The sequence below is a fragment of the Dreissena polymorpha genome, chromosome 1, assembly GCF_020536995.1.
Source record: "Dreissena polymorpha isolate Duluth1 chromosome 1, UMN_Dpol_1.0, whole genome shotgun sequence".
Lineage (NCBI taxonomy): Eukaryota > Metazoa > Mollusca > Bivalvia > Myida > Dreissenidae > Dreissena > Dreissena polymorpha.
In genome coordinates, this window is record NC_068355.1 from 198,694,578 (window position 1) to 198,713,744 (window position 19,167).

General features: G+C 38.0%; 1 protein-coding gene across 7 annotated transcripts in view; it reads right to left on the bottom strand.

Annotated features, from left to right (window-relative positions):
- The window catches only part of LOC127864537 (cullin-associated NEDD8-dissociated protein 1-like), a 62,497-nt gene extending 49,784 nt beyond the window's left edge, over positions 1-12,713 (bottom strand). Inside the window, exons 1-4 of one of the 7 annotated variants that reach the window (XM_052404204.1) lie at positions 12,538-12,713; positions 8,668-8,769; positions 6,251-6,318; positions 4,592-4,704 (exon numbers count right to left, since the gene is read on the bottom strand). In XM_052404204.1, coding sequence (XP_052260164.1) covers positions 4,592-4,704; positions 6,251-6,318; positions 8,668-8,769; positions 12,538-12,579 — 325 coding nt within the window. In that variant the 5' untranslated portion in view covers positions 12,580-12,713. Of the gene's footprint in view, positions 1-1,556; positions 1,623-3,234; positions 3,287-3,474; positions 3,529-3,554; positions 3,604-4,433; positions 4,483-4,513; positions 4,563-4,591; positions 4,705-6,250; positions 6,319-8,667; positions 8,770-12,537 lie in introns of those variants that run through there. The other 6 variants (XM_052404207.1, XM_052404206.1, XM_052404205.1 and 3 more) reach the window with 6 other exon arrangements.
- Positions 12,714-19,167: the final 6,454 nt, after the last annotated feature.

Here is a 19,167-nt window from a genome sequence, read left to right on the forward strand (position 1 = left end):
TTAAGGTCCCATTCGGGGAAAATATATACACTTCAACACCATTATTTCGAACACCGATAATCCGTTATTTCGAAGTATTTTTTGGGTCCTGATTTTGGTTCTTCCTTGTTTAATGTAAAATTTTAATGTTAATCCAAACTTCGTTAAACCGAAGAAATCGTTAATTTGAAGTGATTCTGTCGGTCCCAACACTAGAATTCACACCTAATTATCACTCTTTAATCGGAAGTCAAAACTGCAAAACACTGAGCGTAATTTCACACCTTTGTCGTCTGCTCGGGGTGCGTCAAAAGCCAATAATAACACCTTTGTCGTCTGCACGTAGCGTGTTAATTTTATAATTTTGTCAAAAGCCGATAATTGATATTTTTGCAGCTTTGCATCCTTTACTAGCAAACAATCGTGTCACATTAGGTCTGAGTAAATGTGCTCAAATGAAATGCATCGTATATAAACTCTACCTTTTTAACAAAAATCATAACAAAATGTCGCATACAAACAAGTCAACCACGTTACTATTTTCCCAATCAAATGTCGAGCAATCTGGAGAAGGGCCCGGTACCCAACCCGGGAGGATATCCGGATCGGCAGTAAATAAAAAGGGGGTCAAGCGGCGTTACAATTCAAAATCATATAAAAAAAATGTTAATTTGTTAACATGTATGATGTGCTATTCGTTATATTGTATATATTCTGATAATTTGTGCTATTGATTATAATTTATATGTTCTGTAATTAGAGAAAAATAAAAAGAAGAAAAATAATTGTTTTATTCCTCCGTTTGTTACAAGTAGAAATCTATTGCTATCAGAGTAGTTTACGTTTTTAAGTATAACAGTTATAAATAGTAGTGTGTAACCGAACCATGCGAATTCCACAACGTTTCACTTTTACAGAATCAAAGAAGTCTTCTGTCAAATGTTTATTTCGAATAATCGTTAATCTGAAGTTTTTTGTACGGTCCCGACGACTTCAAAATAACGGTGTTGACGTGTACTTTTTCCCATTGGGAATGGGGCCGGATACTGGCCCTGATTTTGAACAGAAAACACACTGGAACCATGACTGCTTTGTGTACCTATACTGGAGATATCCCTGAGCTGCTCCTTGTCCGACAGCATGTTGCTACACAGTGTCCACTATGGTGTTAACATACCTATACTGGAGATATCCCAGAGCTGTTCCTTGTCCGACAGCATGTTGCTACACAGAGTGTCCACTATTGTCTCTACATACCTACACTGGAGATATCCCTGAGCTGCTCCTTGTCCGACAGCATGTTGCTACACAGAGTGTCCACTATGGTCTCTACATACCTATACTGGAGATATCCCTGAGCTGTTCCTTGTCCGACAGCATGTTGCCACACAGAGTGTCCACTATTGTCTCCACATACCTATACTGGAGATATCCCTGAGGTGCTCCTTGTCCGACAGCATGTTGCTACACAGAGTGTCCACTATTGTCTCCACATACCTATACTGGAGATATCCCAGAGCTGTTCCTTGTCCGTCAGCATGTTGCTATACAAAGTGTCCACTATGGTCTCTACATACCTATACTGGAGATATCCCTGTGCTGTTCCTTGTCTGACAGCATGTTGCTACACAGAGTGTCCACTATTGTCTCTACATACCTATACTGGAGATATCCCTGAGCTGCTCCTTGTCCGAACATGTTGCTACACAGAGTGTCCACTATGGTCTCTACATACCTATACTGGAGATATCCCAGAGCTGCTCCTTGTCCGACATCGTGTTGCTACACAGAGTGTCCACTATGGTCTCTACATACCTATACTGGAGATATCCCTGAGCTGTTCCTTGTCCGACAGCATGTTGCTACACAGAGTGTCCACTATTGTCTCTACATACTTATACTGGAGATATCCCTGAGCTGCTCCTTGTCCGACAGCATGTTGCTACACAGAGTGTCCACTATGGTCTCTACATACCTATACTGGAGATATCCCTGAGCTGTTCCTTGTCCGACAGCATGTTGCTACACAGAGTGTCCACTATTGTCTCTACATACTTATACTGGAGATATCCCAGAGCTGTTCCTTGTCAGACAGCATGTTGCTACACAGAGTGTCCATAATTGTCTCTACATACCTATAATGGAGATATCCCTGAGCTGTTCCTTGTCCAACAGCATGTTGCTACACAGAGTGTCCACTTTTGTATCTTCATACCTATACTGGAGATATCCTAGAGCTGTTCCTTGTCCGACAGCATGTTGCTGCACAGAGTGTCCACTTTTGTCTCTACATACCTATACTGGAGATATCCCTGAGCTGCTCCTTGTCCGACAGAATGTTGCTACACAGAGTGTCAACTATGGTCTCTACATACCTATACTCGAGATATCCCGGAGCTGTTCCTTGTCCGACAGCATGTTGCTACACAGAGTGTCCACTTTGGTCTCTACATACCTATACTGGAGATATCCCCGAGCTGTTCCTTGTCCGACAGCATGTTGCTACACAGAGTGTCGACTATTGTCTCTACATACCTATACTGGAGATATCCCTGAGCTGTTCCTTGTCCGACAGCATGTTGCTACACAGAGTGTCGACTATTGTCTCTACATACCTATACTGGAGATATCCCGGAGCTGCTCCTTGTCCGACAGCATGTTGCTACACAGAGTGTCCACTATGGTCTCTACATACCTATAATGGAGATATCCCTGAGCTGCTCTTTGTCCGACAGCATGTTGCTACACAGAGTGTCGACAATTGTCTCTACATACCTATACTGGAGATATCCCTGAGCTGTTCCTTGTCCGACAGCATGTTGCTACACAGAGTGTCCACTATGGTCTCTACATACCTATACTGGAGATATCCCTGAGCTGTTCCTTGTCCGACAGCATGTTGCTACACAGAGTGTCCACTATGGTCTCTACATACCTATACTGGAGATATCCCTGAGCTGCTCCTTGTCTGACAGCATGTTGCTACACAGAGTGTCCACTATTGTCTCTACATACCTATACTGGAGATATCCCTGAGCTATTCCTTGTCCGACAGCATGTTGCTACACAGAGTGTCCACTATTGTCTCTACATACCTATACTGGAGATATCCCTGAGCTGTTCCTTGTCCGACAGCATGTTGCTACACAGAGTGTCCACTATGGTCTATACATACCTATACTGGAGATATCCCTGAGCTGTTCCTTGTCCGACAGCATGTTGCTACACAGAGTGTCCACTATGGTCTCTACATACCTATACTGGAGATATCCCTGAGCTGCTCCTTGTCTGACAGCATGTTGCTGCACAGAGTGTTCACTATGGTCTCTACATACCTATACTGGAGATATCCCTGAGCTGTTCCTTGTCCGACAGCATGTTGCTACACAGAGTGTTCACTATTGTCTCTACATACCTATACTGGAGATATCCCTGAGCTGTTCCTTGTCCGACAGCATGTTGCTACACAGAGTGTCCACTATTGTCTCTACATACCTATACTGGAGATATCCCTGAGCTGTTCCTTGTCCGACAGCATGTTGCTGCACAGAGTGTTCACTATTGTCTCTACATACCTATACTGGAGATATCCCTGAGCTGTTCCTTGTCTGACAGCATGTTGCTACACAGAGTGTTCACTATTGTCTCTACATACCTATACTGGAGATATCCTAGAGCTGTTCCTTGTCCGACAGCATGTTGCTACACAGAGTGTCCACTATTGTCTCCACATACCTATACTGGAGATATCCCTGAGGTGCTCCTTGTCCGATAGCATGTTGCTACACAGAGTGTTCACTATTGTCTCTACATACCTATACTGGAGATATCCCTGAGCTGTTCCTTGTCCGACAGCATGTTGCTACACACAGTGTCCACTATTGTCTCTACATACCTATACTGGAGATATCCCTGAGCTGCTCCTTGTCCGACAGCATGTTTCTACACAGAGTGTTCACTATTGTTTCTACATACCTATACTGGAGATATCCCTGAGCTGTTCCTTGTCTGACAGCATGTTGCTGCACAGCGTGTCCACTATGGTCTCTACATACCTATACTGGAGATATCCCTGAGCTGCTCCTTGTCCGACAGCATGTTGCTACACAGAGTGTCGACAATTGTCTCTACATACCTATACAGGAGATATCCCTGAGCTGCTCCTTGTCTGACAGCATGTTACTACACAGAGTGTCCACTATTGTCTCTACATACCTATACTGGAGATATCCCTGAGCTGTTCCTTGTCTGACAGCATGTTGCTGCACAGAGTATTCACTATTGTCTCTACATACCTATACTGGAGATATCCCTGAGCTGTTCCTTGTCCGACAGCATGTTGCTACACAGCGTGTCCACTATGGTCTCTACATACCTATACTGGAGATATCCCTGAGCTGCTCCTTGTCCGACAGCATGTTGCTACACAGAGTGTCACTATTGTCTCTACATACCTATACTGGAGATATCCCTGAGCTGTTCCTTGTCTGACAGCATGTTGCTACACAGAGTGTTCACTATTGTCTCTACATACCTATACTGGAGATATCCCTGAGCTGTTCCTTGTCTGACAGCATGTTGCTACACAGAGTCCAGTATTGTCTCTACATACCTATACTGGAGATATCCCTGAGCTGTTCCTTGTCTGACAGCATGTTGCTACACAGCGTGTCCACTATGGTCTCCACCTGGAACTCCTTCACCTTGTTCACCAGGGGGCCCAGGCTGGAGGGAGGAATTTAAAGCAGGCATGTCAGATGGCAAAGTAACAACAGTGTTTGTAATCACATCAAAAGAGCAGCAGGCTAAATCTCAATATTAAATGAGCTGCACTCTGGAAACACTGGGCTTAATGCTTGTGCTTGAAGAGTGAATATATACTTTTTGAGATTGGGAATAGGATTCATATTGCAATATGCAGTGTTTTTTCATCATTTAGGGAATAGGACTGGGTCAGTTTGCATTGGAAAAAATTGCGTTGTTTTTACATGTACTTAAATCGGGTTGTTGATTTTTTGCTTACAAATACTGAAAATTGAGTATAAAAGTGATTTCAATATCATATTTACTAAGGTTCTACTTCTAGAGCTGGATTTGAGACACATTCGATGTTAAAACATATTAATCTTTTTTTAAACCTTCCATCGGGAATTTTTAGGTCCCATCTGGAAAAAAATATTATTTTTTTTCTATTGGGAATGGGTCCCCTATCGAAACAAAACAAGAGATGTGTTCGTCAGAAAATAAATTTCTATTTTTTATTTGGCAGGTATAGAAATCATCTCCCTTTAAAGGGGGGGGGGTCTGTAGACAGTCAAAAATGACCAAGTCAGACATCACTGACAACCAAGGCCTGTGGTTTATCAAAGAGACCATAGCCAAAGTTCATCATGTACCTATGGACATAAGTCCACAGGTATGTAATTAACCCTACCATTTACAAATTAGTACAGGAAAGAAATGATAATTATATCATTAAAAAAAAAAACTTTGACAAATTGATCATTTGAGTTATAAATAATCAAAATAAAAAATCTGTACAGTGTCTGTGAAAAGAACTGATTCTTGGTAAGGAAATATATAATCTGAGATTTATAATTACTTCCCTTGAAAATAATTGTCTCTAATAAATCTCTATTTTGTAGCAAATAATTAAAAGCCACTATTGTGACTGTAGATTCACCACTCAAAATGTGCAGCTCCATGAGATACACATGCATGCTAAATATCAAGTTGCTATGTTGAATAATTATCTCCCTTTAAAGCTTATTACTTCCCTTGGATTTGTATTTTTGACCTTAGACCTTGAAGGATGACCTTGACCTTTAACCACGATGTGTTTGTCAGAAAAACAATGCCGCCTACTGCGCCGCTTTGATTTATTTAACAAAAATATATAATTTGGCAGGTCAGATAATTATGTCCATTTAAAGCTTTTTACTGCCCTTGGATTTGTTTTTTCGACCCTGTGACCTAGTTTTTGACCCGGCATGACTTCTGACTAAGTTTCGTAAAGATCGGAAGAAAACTATTTGAATTAGAGAGCGGACACGAAAAGTGTGACAGACTGACAGACAGATGGACAGTGCGAAAACTATATACCCCCGAAAGGGGGCATAAAAACACACACTGATATGGGTTAACTTTTCTCAATAGATAACACATGTTTTGCTGTTTTGTTGTACATCAAGTACCCTGTATAAAATGTTTTTTTTACGTAAATGAGTAAACTTATATGGTCATTTTCAATCAAATTTTCCATCACACATACCATTTGACAGCTAAATTTTGCACTTCTCCATTCTTATCTTCAAGAAGTTTTAACAGCATTCTGACAACCTAAAACAACAAAATATCTAAGATCAGAAATAAACAAGGGACAAAATTGTCACAAAACCAGATTTTCATTGTGAAAAAAAAATCTGATAAAGGGAGAAAACTCAAACTGAACTTTTGAAATGAACAAACAAAATTAACCCCTTTTGTAAGTTTGTTTTAAAAAAAAATCTATTTTTAGTCGTGGCGACCTTGACATTGGAGATATTGACGTGATTCTTTCGTGCGACACACCGTCCCATGATGGTGAACAAATGTGCCAAATGATTTTAAAATCTCACAATGAATGACATAGTTATGGCCAGGACAAGCTCATTTATGGCCATTTTTGACCTTTGAACTCAAAGTGTGACCTTGACCTTGGAGATATCGACGTAATTATTTCGCGCGACACACCGTCCAATGATGGTGAACAAATGTGCCAAATGATTTTAAAATCTGACAATGAACGACATAGTTATGGCCCGGACAAGCTTGTTCCGCCCGCCCGCCAGCCAGCCCGCCCGCATTCGCCAATCTAATAACCAGTTTTTTCCTTCGGAAAACCTGGTTAAAAACCCAATGAAATCCTCATTGTAGACAGAATGTTCCCCCTTGGTGCAATGTCCCATAACTGAAATTCACATTTTTGCAGTTAACGTTTTAAACTCTACAAGTCCAATGCAATGCATTCAACCATTTACAGCTGAGATGCTCTTTTTGACTTATTTGAAGTCCCTTAGAAAATATTATTTTAGTATAAACTTTTCTTAATAGATTTTTTCAAATTGTAAAGACTTCATTTCTAACCTTTAGTTACCGATGAGAAGCAAACAGCATAAAACCTGAACAGACTGCAGATTACTTGCATGCTGGCCTGGTTATATGCTGATTGCATATTGCATGCTGTCCTGGTTATATGCTGATTGCATATTGCATTCTGTCCTGGTTATATGCTGATTGCATATTGTCATTTTCCCTTTGATTCTGAGCAGGAAAAGATTAAAGAGGTTTATGAAGAAAAAGTTGAAGCCAAGCCCAAACTTTCTGAGCAAATGTATACATTTGGCGAGCCTCAGAGGGTGTCTAAAATTCCAAGTAAATTTTTAACAGATTTAAATACGTGACATCTTAAGTGGTATAAGTATTATCACTAGAGCTGCAACGATTCAAATACAGCTCGATTCGATTTTGATTTCAGACACTCCGATACCGATTTTTACGATTCCATTCATCTTCAAACCTAGTTTTATCATATATTCACTTTTCTGCCTAAAAATAAACATTTCTTTTCAAAAGTATCGCATACCTAGATATCTTGGGCATTTGTCAAATTGTGTGTTTGTTTGATATAGTTTGGTTGGTTCAACAGTGTTTTAAAAACTGTTGAAAGTGTGTTAAATTAACATTTGTAAGAAATAAAACAAATTTACCTTTTTATGTCTTAATTCTTATTATTTTTGATATTTTATGGGTGATAATGCAGAAAACCTAATAACCAAATTGAATTTTGTGTAGCCAAATTTTCTTATTTGTAGCCATTGGCTAATTTGGCGAATGGCAGAGTAAGCCCTGCAATTGTCTTTCAAACTATGTCAATATTTCAATAAAACACATAAAAAAGAATAGCAAATAAGGACTCAATTTTAATATAAAAACTTATGACTAGAAGATTGTGTTGAATACACAATGATATAAAATTAATTAAATAATCATAAGAACATCTGGATCAGTGGAGTGATAGTACTATCACTATTATACTTATATTTAAAACCGCTACAAGCATGTCTACCATTGTGCCGTGACAGCATCACCTGTTACCTGTAGGACAAAGCACATTCTCTAATAAACTTAACAAATTCCCAACAGAAACAGAACTACTTTTCTGGCTGGCGACTTGAGTAGTTGCACTTGTGCTACCTCTTAGTCTTGCTAAATCAACGTTTTGTTTGCTTCTGTGAAGCACAGTTTACACTTTGCTTTATCGGGAGGGCTACCATCCCGAAACCCAAAATACCGCCACACTTTTGATTTTAGCTTCTTAGGCGCATCTGATAATTTCAAATTGTCGGCCACAACTTGTTCAGCCATTTTGACGCTTTTTCCGAAAGTAGACCGTAACGCGCTTATTGATTGGATGACTAAAGTAATAAGCAGCCAATCGCGCGCGTCGTAATTACAGGTAAAGATAAAACCTACACCTTTCCGTATCAAATAGTCAGAATACAGCGGGCTTAACATATCTATGTTTATATATGTCTATATGTTAAAGAATCGAATCAAATTTGGTAGGTTTTGTATCGTAATCGAATCAACGCATTTTGAACTGATTTTCGATGCATCAGATTGAATCGTTGCAGCTCTAGTTATCACCTTTCTTTCGCTGTCATCATCCAGTTTAATTGAATCTTTTTGTAGCTCTGTCATCAAATCATTTGTGGCCATGAATCGGAAATCCTTGTCATTAGACGTCATCTGCAAAAACAAACAATATGTTTCTTATTTACAGTCAAATCATAAAGTCTTAAGTTTTTTCAAGTCATGTGCATTTTACTTAATAATGACACAATGTACACATTAGTGTAATTTTCCTATGCTTTTCAAGCATAATACAGATACAAATGGAAGCAAATGTTAACATTTTGCATACAAAATTGTCTCTATACATCTTAGATCTATGGCGCAAAAGTATGAAATATTATGGAAATAAAACGTTATGTACATATGGTAATAAGTTTTAATTACTGGTATTAAACTTTGATAACTCTCGACTTCAAACTTGCATGAACCCACAGACATATCAAACTATTTTTCTTTTCCGCAGCTATAGAAATTGGGAAAAAAGTTTCTTTACATGCGCTGGTATGGTCTAAAACAGTCACTCTTATAGCAATATTTCTCATCTCATTTATGGGATACTATTTATTAAATGAAAAAGCTATGTATCGTGCAAAATTTACCAAATGCCGCCCTGATAGGAGACCATGCCAAATTTAATAGACTTCCATATTTGCAGAATGAAGCCTATGGCAATATGGTAGGATACGCTCGCCATAGTAAAAGGTTGGTATTTTATGCCGTTTTTACAACTGACTTGTTACACTTTTTTAGTTTGCAGAGTTAATTAAAATTTTGGCAAATCTGCAGCCGTTTTTTTTATCGAATGTGCTTGTGCAGCTATTGTCGAAAAAACAAGAGATGTGTTTGTCAGAAACACAATGCCCCCTTCTGCGCCGCTTTGATTTAAGTTTTTTTATTTTTGATTACATCCCTTTAAAAAATATTACTTCCCTTGTAAAAATGATATGTACCTTATCAAAGGATAAATAGATATTATCTCCCTTAAAAGCTTGTTACTTCCCTTGGATTTGTTTTTTTGACCTTTGACCTTGAAGGATGACCTTGACTTTTCACCACTCCAAATGTGCAGCTCCATGAGATACACATGCATGCCAAATATCAAGTTGCTATCTTCAAAAGTCATTGCAAAGTTTAACCAAGGTTAAAGTTTGTGACAGACACAGTGAATGACATACAGACAGAAAGACAGGCCAAAAACAATATACCCCCGATCATTTGATCCGGGGGCATAAAAATACATTGTTGTAAAACAAGAGACTGGGTGACATTCCACCAATATGCAAAACTACAACATTGAATTATAGTTAAGATCTGTTCATAAACAATGATAGATCTTCGGATATGTGTACAGGCTTATTATGAAAATTATTTTTTCTTCACGAACGTGTAACTATTTTATCATAATATATTCAATTCTTTAACATTTTATAAGGTGGAATAAATACACAGTCCCAATTAGATATACATTTACAGACACAAATAAGGATTATCTGAGTGCATGGAAATATTAGGAATATGAACGTTTATTCCACAATGAAAATATAGAGAACATACATTTTGCACGATTTATGACCCAGGAAATAGCCGACATCAAGATTTTGATCCCTCTTGTGTTTACTAAGCCCAGTGCTCCAGCTAGGCCTAAATCGAAGGGCGCCGCGCCCTGCCCTCCCGAACCTCCGCCCTGCCCCCCCCCCCCTTCCCCCCCCCCCCCCAAAAAAAAAAAAAATTTTTTTTTTTTTTTACATATGATTATTCATAAATCTCTTATTACATTGTAATTACTTTAATCCTCATTGTAGACATTATATTTGAATGGTTTAATAAAAATGGGAATAATACAATTATTCATAACATATAAATTAACATGCAATAGGAAGCATTCCAGAAACACCCGCGCGGTCGTACGTGCCCTTTTCACAAAAAACTGCGAGTTGAAAGTGCCCTTTTGACAAAAAAGCCCCCCTGCCCTTTTCAAATCCTAGCTGTAGCACTGCTAAGCCTGTCAATGTCAGACTCTTAACACACATGACCATGTCAGCCTGTTTCTTTATTTACATTATAACAAGAAATATGTTCATCGTTCACGGATGTCCTGTTTAACACCAATTGACACATACTTTAGTGTTTGGCGGACAGCATTAATTAAGTGAATAAATTTTTATAATAAGTTTTAATTATAAACTTTTGAAAACTCTAAACTTTAAACACAGACATATCCAACTATTTTTCTACCCTAATCTGCGGCTAAAGATATTGGGAAGTGTCTTAAACTCTGGTATCTATCTATGTATACTGCCAAGCGCCCTTTCGAGCATTATAGGCAGATAAGGACATTATAGTCCGTTTCCTGGGAAGAACCAGTACTTGGTGTCTATGGAGGAGATAATGAGAATGCTCCCCAAGAAGGGAGCGAACCCACAAACTCCCGAACGCTAGGCGGAAACATCCACTCAGCGTTTTTTTTCCTTCTTTAACTAGTACCGGGGAACGGTACCTTTCCCAAAGCCTTCCGGAGGCTTCCCAATATTAGCACCGGACCTTTCCCAATCTCGATATCTACCGTTACGAACGATTTTAGGTGCCGTTCCCAATAGCCAGTGCCTTTTATTTTCGCTGGAAATATCTTTTGATATTGTTGAGCCTTTCATTTTCGGCCATTTATTTTTGCCGGACATTGTTGCGTAGAAAGTAAACAAAACTTTTTAAATGGGGCGCAACTCTAACCGCTGTGTAAAATGTGAATGGATTACATAACCGCGACGAGTGATCGATATTTCTCGTGAAAGAATTCCATCGCTAAGACCAGTTTTCCTTACATCAATAAACTTTCTCAACACTAATATTTCGTTGACATTAAAAAAAAAACGTAACCGTATTGAGTTAAATGCGCATATTACTTCTATGTATAGTTTTTTAAGTGTCAAATCCGGACAGTAATTATTCGGATACGGATATAAACAAATAAAAGTTTAACATAAAATTAAAAATAATGAGACATGGGTGTAAAATCCTATAGTTATTTACAACATATACATAAGCATTTAATGGCAGATGATCTTAATATCTTATTTGATGATTTGAAAAAAAATCAAAACAAAATATAAGACTTACCTTTGAAAATTATTGTTAAAGCATTCCACTCTAAAAACTCATTTTGGTTACGTGTGACTATTCTCACTGTCTATTGTTAAAAGATGTCAAACCAGTACAAGATCCATTGTTGTTGTTTTTGTTTAGTTTTTAAGTTTTTAATTTAACACACATGAAACATTGCAGGACTTGTAAGACTTTTAAGGGCTAAAACAAAATTATTAATATTATTTTTTATGCAACCTCAGTGCTTATGCCTATCACTGGAAGATATTTTTTTCCAATTGACGGGCACATTCTAACTGAAGTGGAAATAACACAATTTTCACATGACATGATACGATAGTCAAAATATCATAACCGTACTGTAGTTTTTCTGTCAAAACCTAGAGTTTAAAAGGCTTTGTGATGCAGAATATAGCCCCTAATGATAGATTACATGCATTTTAAAGGTTCCCAATTCATCAATTTTGCGACTCGAATTTTTCCCAATTCATTGATTTCGCGACTCGTTTTTTCCCCAATTTGAAGATTTCACGACTTGAAAAATTCCCAATTGTAGGGGTACAGGTACCTTTCCCCTTTGGGGAAAAAAAACGCTGCCACTACACCACCACGACCATGGTATAGCAATAATGCGGTACTATGTATACAATGGAAAAGCTATGTATTGTGCACAATTTACAAAATGCCGACATCATGACCAATTCAATAAACTATCATATTTGGCCCAACAGCGAATGGGTGGGGTAAACAGTTACGTCTATCAGCTACTAAACTTGACATCACCTTCTCAAGAAGATTGGCGATATGGTAGGATACGCTCGCCATTGTAAAGGGTTTGTATTTTCTGACGTTTTTACAACTGACTTAATACACTTTCTTAGTATGCAGAGTTTATTAATGTTTGGGTAAATCTGCAGCCGGATTTTTTTAATGAATGCGCTTGCGCAGCTATTTTTCGTAAAACTACATTGTTGTAAAATAGAGCATGGGTGACACTCCACTAGCATGCGAATATACAACAGTGAATTTAATCAAAGATCTTTCTATAAACATTGATAGATCTTCAAATACAAGTACAAGCTTATAATGAAAATTATTCTTTTCGTCATGAACTAGTAAATTTTGTATCATAATATGTACAATTCTTTACTATTTTAAAAGGTGGAATAAATACACAGTGCCAACTAGATATACATTTACAGACACGAAAAAGTTATGGTTTATCCCGGTGCACGGAAATATTAGGTATATGGACGTTTATTCCACAATGACAATATAGAGCATATACATAATTCAGTACATGTACGTGTAACTCGTGGTCTAAAAAATTGTATTCAATCTTCTTGCACGATTATTTTATCGTCAATCGCGACCACTTTTTAACTGCACAATTTGTACATATTCGTCTATGCGATTCCAGACAAACGGGAATATGGCTTATGCTCGATTTATGACTCAGGAATAGACGGCATCGCGATTCCGATCCCTCTTGTATTTACCAAGCACCTTAGTGACAGACCCTAAACGCACATGGCCATGCATGTCAGCCTCTGTTCCTTTATTTATATGATAACACAATATATGATATATGTTCACGGATGTCCCGTTTAACGCCAATTGACACATACATTAGTGTTGGGTGGACAGCATTTATTAAGTGATTTTTTTAAGATTTACGTACACACATAAACAAGGGGTAACAACTCTAAAAATAGCAGAGCAAGAGTTATGGTTCTTGTGAACTTCACATCCCTTCAATAAGTTTTGCCTTCGTAGCAAGGTTTACGTTGATACCTTATTTAGTTGTGAAGATATTCTTCAAAAAAAGTTATTAAATCAATAAAGGGCAATTACTTTAAAAATAGACGAGCGAAGGTAATGTTTTTTTTCTGCACAGCATATCATCTTACTGATTTGCTAAGAGTCATGTTTCTTGTCAAATACAAATCCCTCAATGCTATCTCCCTTAAGTTTCAAGTTGACACTTCTTTTAGTTTTGAGATATGCTCCAGACCAAATTCAAGTACACAATCAATACAGTGCAATAGTTCAATGACCATTACTCCACAGTGCGTCATGATATTTGGCTGGTTATTAAACTAGGGCTACTTTTTATTTTTAAGAACATTTTCTGAGGATTTGGTGGCGATGAGATGAAAACTGGTTGGGTTAGAGATAAGATACCATAAACGTCGTACAGAATGACGAAGTGACGCCACAAAACGTCGAACAGAATGACGAAGTGACGCCAAAAAACATCGTACATAATGAAGAAGTGACGCCACAAAACATAGCACAGAATGACGAAGTGACGCCACAAAACATCGTACAGAATGACCAAGTGACGCCACAAAACATCGTATAGAATGACGAAGTGACGCCACAAAACAGCGTACAGAATGACGAAGTGACGCCACAAAACATCGTACAGAATGACCAAGTGACGCCACAAACATAGTACATAATGACGAAGTGACGCCACAAAACATCGTACAGAATGACCAAGTGACGCCACAAACATAGTACAGAATGACGAAGTGACGCCACAAAACATCGTACAGAATGACCAAGTGACGCCACAAAACATCGTACATAATGACGAAGTGACGCCACAAACATCGTACAGAATGACGAAGTGACGCCACAAAACATCGTACAGAATGACCAAGTGACGCCACCAAACATCGTACAGAATGACGAAGTGACGCCATTAACATCGTACAGAATGACGAAGTGACGCCACAAACATCGTACAGAATGACCAAGTGACGCCACAAAACATCATACGGAATGACGAAGTGACGCCACAAACATCGTACAGCATGACGAAGTGACGCCATAAACATCGTACTGAATGACAAAGTGACGCCACAAACACCGTACAGAATGACGAAGTGACGCCACAAACACCGTACAGAATGACGAAGTGACGCCACAAACACCGCACAGAATGACGAAGTGACGCCACAAACATCGTACTGAATGACGAAGTGACGCCACAAACATCGTACTGAATGACGAAGTGACGCCACAAACATCGTACATACTGACGAAGCGACGCCAATAGCATCGTACAGAATGACGAAGGGACGCAGAGATCGGAAACAATACGCTTCCCATCAGGATCATAAAAATACCGCAACTGACTTAATTATAAATAGAGACATTCTTTCCGCTTTTTTAAGAATCATAATTAAGAATTTGTAAATGGTTTGTCATGCTATTTAGTGATAACTCCTTTTTATTGCTCTATTATGAGCGTGAAACTAAATCAGATAATCTCATTTTTATCGTATTTCGAAATTGTTCATGTGGGTAGATAGAATTTGTGGAATTCATTCTGCGTGATAGTTCAACATAGTTTACGTCGTACATGGCAACGAAAACAAGATCACATTGCATGCTTTCTTTATTTGTCACTGGGAAAATATTTCACTTGTCCTAAAGGTAAACAATACACTCAGCGCGTTGTGTTACATGATGTTTATAATTACTGTGTTACTTTTTACGCGGATTAAGTACTGTAAATGTATAGAAATTCGTCGGTATGAAATTTCGTGGTTTAATAAAAAACAACTAATTCGTTGACACGTATTTTCGTGGATTTCAAATTTTCTGGGAAGATTGACAGTCATAATAATTAAACTTTTCTTAGACAACCAGAGTAATAATGAAGAATAATCTGCTAATGTGTGTTGACAGCAAGGCTTGTGATTAATGTGCACTGAAACATGAAAGTGTTGCCGATAATTGTCGATAAGAGCGAATAAGCGGCGATCTTGTGGGTCCCCGCTCGCTAATTGCCATCAATGTTGTTTTGACAATGTTTGCAATTCTCTGCTCAATCGGTCCCCTAGTAGTAACAATTGAGTAATAAGGTCCCCAAATACAGGTGTGAAAACCATTATGTCTATTTTAATTTTAATTGGCACTAATTGACATATGTGATAAATCTGCAAACTGTTAATTTGACGACGTCATGTATTAGAGAACAATCGTTGATATACAGTTTAAATTCCATGCTTGATTTAAAAAGTATTATTACCCAAACACTTATCAAGAAAACAACATATTGTATTACCTAGCATATCTCAATAAAATATCTCAGATAACCGAAAACAATAGAGAATGTCGGCAATAACATTCGGAAAGGACCGATTTCAGATTAAAAATGTATAAATAATCGTTGGTACTTGAATTCGTGGTTCAGCGGAACAACGAAATCCACGAAAATTTGTACCACACGAAATTTAATGGTTTTACAGTATTTATTGTTTTGTGGCTCTACAGCTATCGGTACTCAACGCCTGACAGAAAACGACTCCGAGAAATCTATTAGAAGCTGGCGTTTGTTTTTTTGCAAACTCCGGTCATAAATGTGAACGCATCGTCGAGAAATTGCTTTCAATACGATAATAACTACAGCCGTATTCATTTACTGAACACTTAACAGAAGTACTCAATACTAAAAAGAGTATAACTCGTGTTTGCGCAGCGTGACTTTTGTATGACTTTTGTATGACTTTTGTATGACTTTTCCCGTCTGGAAATCATAAGGATTGGCGTTTGCGCACTCACAAAATATTCTTCACAAACAAAAAATGTACATAAATTGTATAATCAGGTTTATATTTTGCAAGGCGATGTGTTTTTCATTAACAAGTCTTATGGCGAATAAATATGAGGTCATTACGCGCCTGAGCTGCAGTATGCTACATTAGTGCCCCATTTACTTGCTAGATTATGACAAACTTTAAATTACAGCTGCATTTCCAGTTACATATCTTTTTAGGACAAGACCAGACAAATAGGTTAGCTAGTTACTTGTTTTTGTGATTTTGTGTTGTGTGTGTGGATGGGGGTGGGGAAAGGGGGGGGGGGCAAGAGAAGCTAAACGAAAAGCCCCCTGTCCGGTATGTCCGCGCTACCGGACGGAACAAAAACCACACAATCAATTCAGCGCTCAGACTGAGACTAAACTCACCTGTTAATGTTACTATATAACTTAAACCACAACAACACACTACATATACATGTAATATGAGATCGTTGGAATCTTGTTACATTGGTGCAAAAAGGTACCATGTGGCATTGGAATTAGAAGGCACAGGATACCTTTTTGCACCAATCGGGCAGGGACGATAACGGCAGCTTATCAGTGACTGTTTGCCAACAAATTTCAGTCCTGTAATGATTCAACATACAATATTACTGTTAATTGTCGGCATAAAAACGTACAATAAACGGTGTATGTGACACTTCGTAAAGAAAGACATTCCTTTTTTGCAATTAATATTTCTACTCATGTAATGTGAAGTTAATTACTGATTTTGAAGTTCAACTACACATTCTTCGACAAAAATCATGAAACTTGACATTAGTTATTTCAAACAAGAAATATCTGTAAACGATATTCGGCGTATATCCTGACTTTGAAATAAAGATACACAATTTACGTTTCTAAATAATTAGATTCAAAATAAAGGTTAAATTGTTGTTGTTGTTTCCACTTGTAAGTCCCTATAGTCACCTAATGTTATTAAGTGCACGAAATTTCAAACAACATCAAAGTATTCGTAAATTAAAAAAAATATTACGAGATATCAGATCATATGTGTCATCACATGGCTTTTAATTTTGATGCAAAAGTTGTTCGATTTTGATTTTGATTCCTGATATATACATACCATTTCCATTTTTTTTAGTTTTCAGAATAAATTAAGCTATCGTTAGCTTTCATTATTTATGAACTATTTTATATAAAAGACAAGAAATATATTTGAAAAAGATATTCCGCTTATATCTTGTTCTTGAAAGTAAGTTAGACATTATACGTTCTAAATAATAAAATTGAAAGCAACGATTTCATTGTTGTTGTTGTTGTTTTTTGCACTTGTTAGCCGCATATCCACCGCATGAAATGTGTGTTTTTAAGTGCAGGTATATTCAAACCACACAATAGTGTTCGCAGATAAATATTATACAACGGGACATCATATCTAAGTCCTGACAAGGATTATTTTTAGTTTTTTTCGCCATCGAAGTATATCTAATGTAAATATTTTATTAACGCACAGTTTTCTTTCGACACATTCAAATCACACATTCGGAGCAGGGTCATGCGAAAAAGGGTCTTATGACGTTTCGGCAGGGTGCATCAAGTCCAGCCTTGCCAACTCTGTTCATGAGCTACGCTGAACGATATAAAAGCACGCAAGACTTAATGGTCCCCTGACCAGAATGCGAGATGCGTAGGCTTGGCTATTGCAACGCTGGTCGCATATGACATAATACCCATTTTCGCACGACGCGGGTCATTATAAATCACATTGCGTCTCGTAAATGGAACACTTAAGCACCATACTTTTCGATAGAACATTGAAGTCAAACTGTGTTATTTAAAGCAAACTAGCAAATTTCGGCAACCCATCCAGACTTTCATGAACGATTTCCAGACGGGCTGACCGAGTACGGCAAACATTTGTGGCTAGATAATTAAACAATTTTCCTTTTATCATGACACTGAATTTAGTTGGTAGTGTTTGTTTCCTCATCGCGAAGCAGCACTTTGTTATCAACGTTGATCGATAGTCCATTTTATCTTCCCCGACGATTTAGTGACCGAGTACTGACCCTGAAATTATGCGACATGGTTTTTAACGTGTAATTGTAACAGGGCAAAAAATGTGTATCAATGTGTCGTATGAACATGCAGAGAGCAGTCCGGAATTTCTTATACTGAAGAGTGTAACATCCCATACGCTGTACACTGCAGTGGTGTGTCCAAAGTTCTGGGGGATTTTTCTCGAATAAGGCAATACAATATTCGAATGATTTCAATCGGGTCTGGTGGCGTTATGTGTTTGTCATATTGAGGTGAAAAGCTGGGCTTAACCGCTACGCTACGCCAAAAACCCTGGAAGTTTACCAGTTAAACAAAACATGACAGGCGAAATTATTTAATAATTTCGATATTTTTAATGAAGCAAGACCAATGCTTCTCATATAACTGGTGTTCGGCCTATACCTATGCGCTTAACGTGTTCGCACGGGGAAGTCGCGCGCGGGCCGATAGCATCGTATGATCATCAATTACAACAGTAGCAGATTGCACCTGAACATTAGTTGATGGTTCGCCAACAGCATGTGTATAACAACTGCGTAGGCTACCGGGCGTAGCTATGCGCGGTAGAGATGCGCCGCGTCAAACCACGTGTCGATTGCCGCTACTAAATTCATAATCTTGTACACTTTGGTTGATGCATTCTATAACTTAAACCTATTTACAAGTATAGAATAATTAACTGTGTGATCATGGTTCTAAGAACACTTGAATATGCTTTCGATGATGATTGTGCGACAGTTTTTATACAAACGAAGTCTGCATACCTATAAGATCTATATGCATACTAT